Source organism: Oncorhynchus nerka, linkage group LG18, assembly GCF_034236695.1.
Source record: "Oncorhynchus nerka isolate Pitt River linkage group LG18, Oner_Uvic_2.0, whole genome shotgun sequence".
In the NCBI taxonomy this organism is placed as follows: domain Eukaryota; kingdom Metazoa; phylum Chordata; class Actinopteri; order Salmoniformes; family Salmonidae; genus Oncorhynchus; species Oncorhynchus nerka.
In genome coordinates, this window is record NC_088413.1 from 17,549,303 (window position 1) to 17,558,356 (window position 9,054).

A 9,054-nucleotide genomic window follows, 5' to 3' on the forward strand; every position below is an offset into this window, starting at 1 on the left:
TGATTAACATGACACACCACTAGTAGATCACTAATACAGTGTGATTAAACATGACACCACTAGTAGATCAATAACACAGTGTGATTAACATGACACACCACTAGTAGATCAATAATACAGTGTGATTAACATGACACACCACTAGTAGATCACTAATACAGTGTGATTAACATGACACCACTAGTAGATCAATAACACAGTGTGATTAACATGACAGCACTAGTAGATCAATAATACAGTGTGATTAACAGTCTGATATACCACGGCTGTCACCCAATCAGCATTCAGAGCCCGAACCACCCCGTTTATAATGGGCAATTAATTCCAGAGCTGGAACCAGCTAGTTTATAATAGCCAGTTAATCTCAGGCCTCATACCAAGGCAGAGATAGAAACACAATCATGTATTAATGAATGAAATATCAACTATTCATATTTTGCATATTAATATGGGCTGTAGGCAGCATTTAGTGATGGTACAGAGCGGCATAGGCAAGATGCAGTAGATGGTATCGAGTACAGTATATACATATGAGATGAGTATGTAAACAAAGTGGCATAGTTTAAAGTGGCTAGTGATACATGTATTACATAAAGATGCAGTAGATGATATAGAGTACAGTATATACGTATACATATGAGATAAATAATGTAGGGTATGTAAACATTATATTAAGTAGCATTGTTTAAAGTGGCTAGTGATATATTTTAAATCAATTCCCATTATTAAAGTGGCTGGAGTTGAGTCAGTGTGTTGGCCATACAAACCTAAGCCCACCCGATGCCATTTCCTCTTGACCGACTAGACTTTCTATGCCAGTTCTCTGCTAACATTGACTGTAAACAGAGCTCAATAAACTGTGTGTTCTTTTAAAACAGGTTGGGTTCATGAGACTGTACCACCATAAATGTCATCTGTTTTTCTCCTCCACTATCCCTCTCTGCTTCCAGTCAATGGCATTTTCCCTCTAGTTGGCGGCAGAGGGACCTTTATGGACTTTGTGGAGATGATGGGTCAGAACTTAGATGTTGGCAGAGACAGCAGACATGATAGGAGCAGTGGTGACCCGTCATTATGAGCCCCACATTTTTGGGGGGAGGGGGGAGGTCTTACCTGTTTTGCATGTTATTTTGGCATTAATACTTATCAGTTTGCAAACAATGTAAAAAAATATATAATATTGAGTTAATAAAGCCGCATACAAACATTGTCTCTTTTATGCTTTCTTGAGTAAGACAGCTCCAAAATGCAGGTGTTTCAGCCGAGCTCAGTGCTTTCTGTGGTGGTGGGGCAGCCAGCGGAAAATATGGAGCGTAGGTGTTGGAAAGGCTCAAGGTCATTGGCCACAGATAAAATTACGTCAAATCACGTAATATCTACAGTAGCTTTGATTGGACTGATTGTGTTTACATAATACTTTGAAAATATTGGCTAGCAGTCATCATCATGAATCAAGTCGACAAAATACTTTTTAATCCTTGTCATATGAAGATAAATAATGAAGGAAATTATAGATAATATCAGCGCTCATCGGCCATTGGACATAAACATTACACAAGTTGGAAATCGCAAATTCAACAATGAGTGGTGTGGAAGGAATCAGAGACTGTGGGTAACTGCAAGCCTTGCAAAGCAATCAATAACCTGATATTCATTGGAGTGTCTGTGTGGTCCCAAATCTGGGATTTAGTGTCTCTTTTCCAAGTTTAAAATGATAAACATTCAACATTGGCCATGCTGTCAATGAAGCAGGATTTGTGCTGCGCTCAAAACAACTTAACTCGAAACTGCGAAAACTTGACTTCGGTGGGTTCAAGACAACTGGGAATTCCTGGAAAAACTAGCTCAGACGGGGAAATACGTTTTGAACGTTCATCCAACTCGGAATTGTACATCGGGAACTCGGGCCTCTTTCTAGCGCTAAGACTTGAAGATCACTGACGTCATCATGGTTTGACCTTTTTTCCCCCAGAGTTCCCAGTTGTCTTGAAAGAACCATAAATCCAGAGAATGCCAAACTTTGATAACAAAATTTGTCGTTGAAAGACCACCGTGCCACTTTCCTGTTCAAGTGAGCACAGCACAACAAGGTGAGCACAGCACAACAACACAGCATGCTGCTGCATAAATAATGTAATATGCCAGGGAGATATGTATACTGTAGCTAAGAAAGTAATACTACATTTACATTTACATTTAAGTCATTTAGCAGACGCTCTTATCCAGAGCGACTTACAAATTGGTGCATTCACCTTATGACATCCAGTGGAACAGTAGTGCATCTAAATCTTTTAAGGGGGGTGTGAGAGGGATTACTTCATCCTATCCTAGGTATTCCTTAAAGAGGTGGGGTTTCAGGTGTCTCCGGAAGGTGGTGATTGACTCCGCTGTCCTGGCGTCGTGAGGGAGTTTGTTCCACCATTGGGGGGCCAGAGCAGCGAACAGTTTTGACTGGGCTGAGCGGGAACTGTACTTCCTCAGTGGTAGGGAGGCGAGCAGGCCAGAGGTGGATGAACGCAGTGCCCTTGTTTGGGTGTAGGGCCTGATCAGAGCCTGGAGGTACTGAGGTGCCGTTCCCATCACAGCTCCGTAGGCAAGCACCATGGTCTTGTAGCGGATGCGAGCTTCAACTGGAAGCCAGTGGAGAGAGCGGAGGAGCGGGGTGACGTGAGAGATACTAAGTGTATGTTGTGTAGTATGCTGTTAGTAGCCCATGTGCCTCACCCTAATAATTTGGTCTATTTACCCCTCTAATTTCACCTACTGTTCTAACTTGGTGGTGCACATGTAGCCAATAACCTGTTTGAGAAATGTAATCATAAAATGTTGCTTTCATTGTCTGCTTATATGCCTCCTTTCTTTATCCTATGGTTCTGACTTGGTGTAGAGGGAGAACACTAAGAATGGCCCATGTTCTGAACTCTGTCGCTGTACATTTCAAAAGTGCTAAACAAATAGTTATATTGATTACGTCCATCCTAGCTCGCTCATTAATGTCTTATTCGAAATTACAGATTGCCTCTTATCCTCTTATTCGCTTATCGTCCCCTCATGCCATAGTTTGTACATCTCAATTGTCATTAGAAACCACAATTGTTTAAGCAAGACAGCCATATCAGCTATGTTTTTTAAAAGGCAGTAAATGAGGCTGAAAGAACTGTTTCGCTGCCAGACAAGGCTCCGCTGATAGCCAGGTGTAACAGTGGTAAGATGTTGGGACAGCTTTATGTAAACCCTAACAGTTTGTGTGCACCGTTTGTCACCGTTATAGTGCAATTAATGTATTGTTTAGTGTTGTGCAGTGTCTTTGCTGGGATGCAGCCCACTTTTTTTTGCCCCACCAAGATTGACCTGTTAATTTCCCCACTGGATAGGAGTGAATGGATGCTTTCAGAGGTATGGAGTCAACATGACTGTTTACATCTGTTGTCAGTGTAGAATCACCTAATATCAAAGCAATTCACTTATTTCCTCAATCAAACCTGGTCTTCCTCTACTTCTCTTCTCTCTTTCTCTCACTCACTTTAATATATTTGTGGGTGTATTTGTTCTTACTGATTTTCATTGCTATAGAAACAATCCCTAACAATACTTAATGTCTGTTTTAATTGCATAACCTACATTGTAATAATAAAATGATTTGTAAAGCACTTTTCATGCATTTTAATAGCACTACGCCATATAGTCAATTAATAAATATAGATTCATTATTTAAAGAAAAGGTTTGTGGTATGATTATACTGTATAATATAAGGTAGATTAGGGGGGGGGGGTTCATCCTACTGTATAATACAAATATTTCAAGAGTTTTAAAATGTTAATTATAATATTTTTATTAACTTAAAATATATCTATGAGGGAATGAAGTAAAATAAACTTAATCTCAATGAACAGTTTTTATTTAAAAAGTCCTTCAATGATAAGTGGTATACATTGTTGTTAGTATGATGATAAGTAGATTAATCATAGGATATGATACATGGATTTTTCTACAATAAAATAATGCTGGGATTTTGAAATTAGATATATAAAAAATATTTCAATGATAAGTGGTATACATTGTTGTTAGTATGATGATAAGTAGATTAATCATAGGATAATCATAGGATATGATACATGGATTTTTCTACAATAAAATAATGCTGGGATTTTGAAATTAGATATATAAAAAATATTTCAATGATAAATGTTGATGTTCATTAAGTAGGTGATGAATCATTGGTTATGCATTTTTCTAAAGTAAAATAATGCAGATATTTTTTAATGAAATCAGATGTGTATACATTCTTTACATTTGACAAATCTCAGACAAATAAACAAACAATGGAATAATTAACTTGTTACATGACGGAAATGAATATTTTAACATGCATGCAACTAAAGTAGCCCTTAATGCAACTTCCTTTCATAAGATGAGGACTAAGATGTTCTCTGCTTACAAACATACAAAAGCCTTAAACAAGTATGTATGTATCTGTTTTAGAGGCTTTTTGTAAAGGTGTAAAACATAGCATTACATATAGAATCACATCTCTATGGATGTAAATCTAATGGACAATATTTACAATCACAGTATGTACAGTCTGCACTGATCTATGGATCCCTTTAGTCCATCACTGGGTTAGTCCTTCAAAGACTGCATGAATGATATACAAGATAAAACTAAATCAAACCAAAGATAACATACAATATCGAAGCTCAAACAAACAAAATGACCTTTCTTTAATAATTAGTTACACTTCCCTCTTGTAAATATATATCCTTGTTTCATCCCAATGAGCATAATCTTCATTTAATTTTAATCCAGCTGTTTATACAAATTATATGAATATATTTTTTCTAATGTTGAGATTTGTCTTCATACTCCAGTCCAAGTCAACTAGTAGTCAACAGTATGATTATAATCTCCACCCGGCACAGCCAGAAGAGGACTGGCCACCCCTCAGAGCCTGGTTCCTCTCTAGGTTTCTTCCTAGGTTCCTGCCTTTCTAGGGAGTTTGTTCTAGCCACCGTGACTCTACGTCTGCATTGCTTGCTGTTTGGGCTTTTAGGCTGGGTTTGTGTATAATTATCTGCCGATGTAAAAGAGCTTTATAAATACATTTGATTTAATATAATATCATTTTTTAATTACATTTTTAAAATTATAATATCGGCGTTAGACTGACAAAATCAATAGGAGACCCCAGCAGGTAATTCAACCATAATAGTTTAGATAGCTGGCCGCTAAACTAACTTAGCAATCTTTGTTTTGCTGACATGGGCTAAATGACTGACTGTCAGTGACTTACATAACAAGAGAAAAACTGCTGATATAAAACCACATTTCTAAATGGCACCTTGTGTATTCTACTATTCTAACTGGTAACTTAGAACACGTAGAACCTGATGGGCAGGGGTTCTGCTGTCCTAGTGACCGTAATAAACTGCTTCCACCATTGGGATGACAGGACAAGTCCTTCAGCACGTTTCATATGCTCATTTGGGGGTTTGGATCTGTTTTACATTCTGCTTTCAGCACCCATTATCCAGGAATAAATGTCCTTCTTGAAGGACCGTTCCAACCATTGTACTTAAAGCATTAACTGGTGTGTGCATCTGCAACCAAGCTGTTTGACACTTACAATTCATTTCTCCAATTTGACAGACTCCCACAAGCTTTCTGTCCACTTCAGGAAATGTGTCATGTCATCATTACTCTGGCATGTGATTAAGTCTTGCATCAAGCTCTTTTTAAAATCATACACAGCCTCACTGTAGCCAGCATTGACTGGAGCCATAGGGGGAGTCCCATGCCAGAGTCCTGGGATGTAGCAGCTGCTTGTGTCTGGATCATACTCCATCACATCAGTGAACTTGGTGATATTCTCCTTCTTCTCCATTCTGGCTGCTGCCTGGGTCATTTCATTCAACTGTTCCAACAACTTCTTCCGCTCTCTCATGTTGTTGTCATGAGCAGACATGTCTGACAAATTCTGGTGCACAAAATGACATATCGGCTTCTTCCCCACTTCCTTCATCCTGATAAAAGCATGAACAACAATCTGCAGAATGTCTTTCATCTCTGTGTTGTTCTCCATGGCCATGTTGATGATAGTGACATCACTGAGTCCTATCACCAGTGTGGCCAGTTCATTGTCATGTTCATGACTCTCATCTAGTTGAGCCAACTCTGGTGATTTCAACCCCTCTGTGTCAATCACCATGATGAAGTCACATTTCAGTTCCTCCTTGAGTTCTTTGTTGACTTTAATCAGCAGCATGAAGGCCCATCTAGTGCATCTTCCACTGCTGACAGCAAACTGGACTCCAAACATGGTGTTGAGGAGAGTGGACTTCCCAGTACCTTGGTCCCCTAAAACTGTCACAACCCGGATCTTGCTGTTAGAGTCCACAAGATTATGCAGCCGAGTTAGAACAGCTGATATCCATTTCAGAGGGATATTTGATGCATCTCCATCCACAAGCTCAATGGGGAAACCATCCAACAGCATCTGAGCACACAATCCAGGGAGATTCTCCATCTGTTCCCTTTGAGGGCTGTCTTCAGGGAGGGAGCAGGCAGCTTCATATAACTGGCCCAACTCACGCAGGAAGTGTTCAAGACCCAAGGAACAGTCAGATAATTGCTTATCCAAATCTTTAATGTCGTCTTTTTTCTCAGGAGAATTTTGGCAAAGATCTTTGTACTGGTCCCTCAAAGCAGACAGGTTCTGACGTGACAGATTGTCCAGATTTATCCGCATCCATTTGAGGAAATAGGAACGCTCAGCTCCTGAACCTGACAATCCTAAAATGAAGCTTTTCATTGCATCTGACATGTAAAATGTATATTGTTTCTTTCTCAGCTCTTCCTCCTTTTTCTTCAGAGAGCTCCTGTAGTGTTCAATGTCTTTATCCCCTTGTTTTCTCAGTCTACATCTCTCTTTCTCCAACTGGGAAAGCTCTTTCCAGACTTGCCCCTGTAAGGGTAGCTGTTTGTCTTTAAATTTGACTGTCTCTCTGATGTTGCTGGTGATTTCATCTGCCATCTTCCTGGCACTCTGACAGTCATCCCTGTCTTCATCAACCAGAATCCCACTGTGACGAGCTATGTCAGTCATGTTTTCCACTGTCAACCGGTCTGGACTATTTTCAATGATGTCACCAACAGATGATTGCAGGGTTTTGACAAATTCTGCATCGTTTTTCTTGTTCTTGACAATCACATTTTGGTCACTGATACTGCAGTTTGTGATCATTTGTTTTAATGTGTCTACTCTGAATGATTTTCTTTGAGAGTTGACGACCAGAAATATCTCTGCTTTTGTGTTTTTGCTTTTCAACAAATTGAGATATGCCTTGAAATCATCAGTGAAAATGTAAACTGCAGCTGATGTTTGACACAGAAAGGAGAACTGTGTTTCAAAGGACCTGATGTCTCCTCTGAGATTGGCCACCACCATAGGCTTAGTGAAGATGTCTATGTTTCTGTTCCCACATGGAAGGTACCAGCTGATTTCAACCAGACCATCTGAAATTCTATGGGGGATGTCGCCACATTCCATATCATGATGAACAAATGTGTCATGGTACTGCTGAGGGTTACTAAGCAGTTTGTTCAAGATCTGAGACTTTGACACTCTAATCTCACCTAATCTAACAAAGGACACCATGGGAATATCAGAGAGTACAATTCTCTCCTCCACAAAAGCCTTTGTGTCTGTTTGGGTAGAGAGTCTAAACTTCTTCACTATGTCCCTCAAGGCCCACAGCATCAAAGTGCTTTGTTTTGTGTCACAGTTGGGCAGCAGAAGAGGAACAGCAAACTGACACATGGACATTTTCTGGACCATCTCCTGCTGCAGGAAACCATCTGAGCACAGAAACAGGGCAGTAAATCAGGTCCAGTGGATTAATGACATCATTGTTAGCAGAGTCACTTTTTAGATTCTCAAAACGGTCTGTACCCGGAAATGAAACTTCTGCATCAGTGGACATACATTTGACACTCCTAGCATTCAGATTTGCCATCATTAACTTCTTCAGGAAGGCCCCTGGAAGTGACTGCATATTGGTAAGAGGTTCATCTGATGTAGTATCAGCATTTATCTCAAGGACAGTACTTAACGTCAGCTTGTTTTCATAATGATCTTCCAGTCCAGTCTTTGACAACAGCTCCATCAGATAGGATCCTGTAAATAGAAAGGAAGATCAGGAAATATGAAATATTCAGGAAAATCACCATCATATATTTCTCATCAGAGAAGCTACTGTACCTTTACATCCCACTCTGACACATCCATTATGATTATTTCATTTACATTACAGTCATTTAGATAACTAGTCAGTTTGACACCAGAGATAATACTTAAGTAGGTTACTTCATTACAACATTCGCTTAAAATGAACCTTACAAATAACAGTGTTGGGTGATATGAAAAGCCATATTCAATAAATGATAGAATAATACTCGTAGGAAAGGTTTTCATCTTAAACTCACAATCTGTGGATACTCTGACTAGAAAGGTTCTAAATGTTTGTAAAACATCACAGCACAATTGAAAAATATATGGCACATGGAAACCAAACGATGGTGGTCTATGGTGATGGGTGGGATGGGCTGAGAGTGTCTGAGGGGTGGGATTAAAGAGCTGAGGTCTATGGTGATAGGTGGGATGGGCTGAGAGTGGCTGAGGGGTGGGATTAAAGAGCTGAGGTCTATGGTGATAGGTGGGATGGGCTGAGAGTGGCTGAGGGGTGGGATTAAAGAGCTGAGGTCTATGGTGATAGGTGGGATGGGCTGAGAGTGGCTGAGGGGTGGGATTAAAGAGCTGAGGTCTATGGTGATAGGTGGGATGGGCTGAGAGTGGCTGAGGGGTGGGATTAAAGAGCTGAGGTCTATGGTGATAGGTGGGATGGGCTGAGAGTGGCTGAGGGGTGGCATTAAAGAGCTGAGGTCTATGGTGATAGGTGGGATGGGCTGAGAGTGGCTGAGGGGTGGGATTAAAGAGCTGAGGTCTATGGTGATAGGTGGGATGGGCTGAGAGTGGCTGAGGGGTGGCATTAAAGAGC

General features: G+C 40.1%; 1 protein-coding gene across 1 annotated transcript; it reads right to left on the minus strand.

Annotated features, from left to right (window-relative positions):
- Positions 1 to 3,881: 3,881 nt before the first annotated feature.
- Positions 3,882 to 8,848, minus strand: LOC135561767 (up-regulator of cell proliferation-like). Its single transcript, XM_065003581.1, is given in 2 exon segments — positions 3,882 to 7,877; positions 7,879 to 8,848. Coding segments are annotated over 2 exon segments (2,535 nt in total). The 5' UTR covers positions 8,164 to 8,848; the 3' UTR covers positions 3,882 to 5,627.
- Between the last annotated feature and the right edge of the window lie 206 nt (positions 8,849 to 9,054).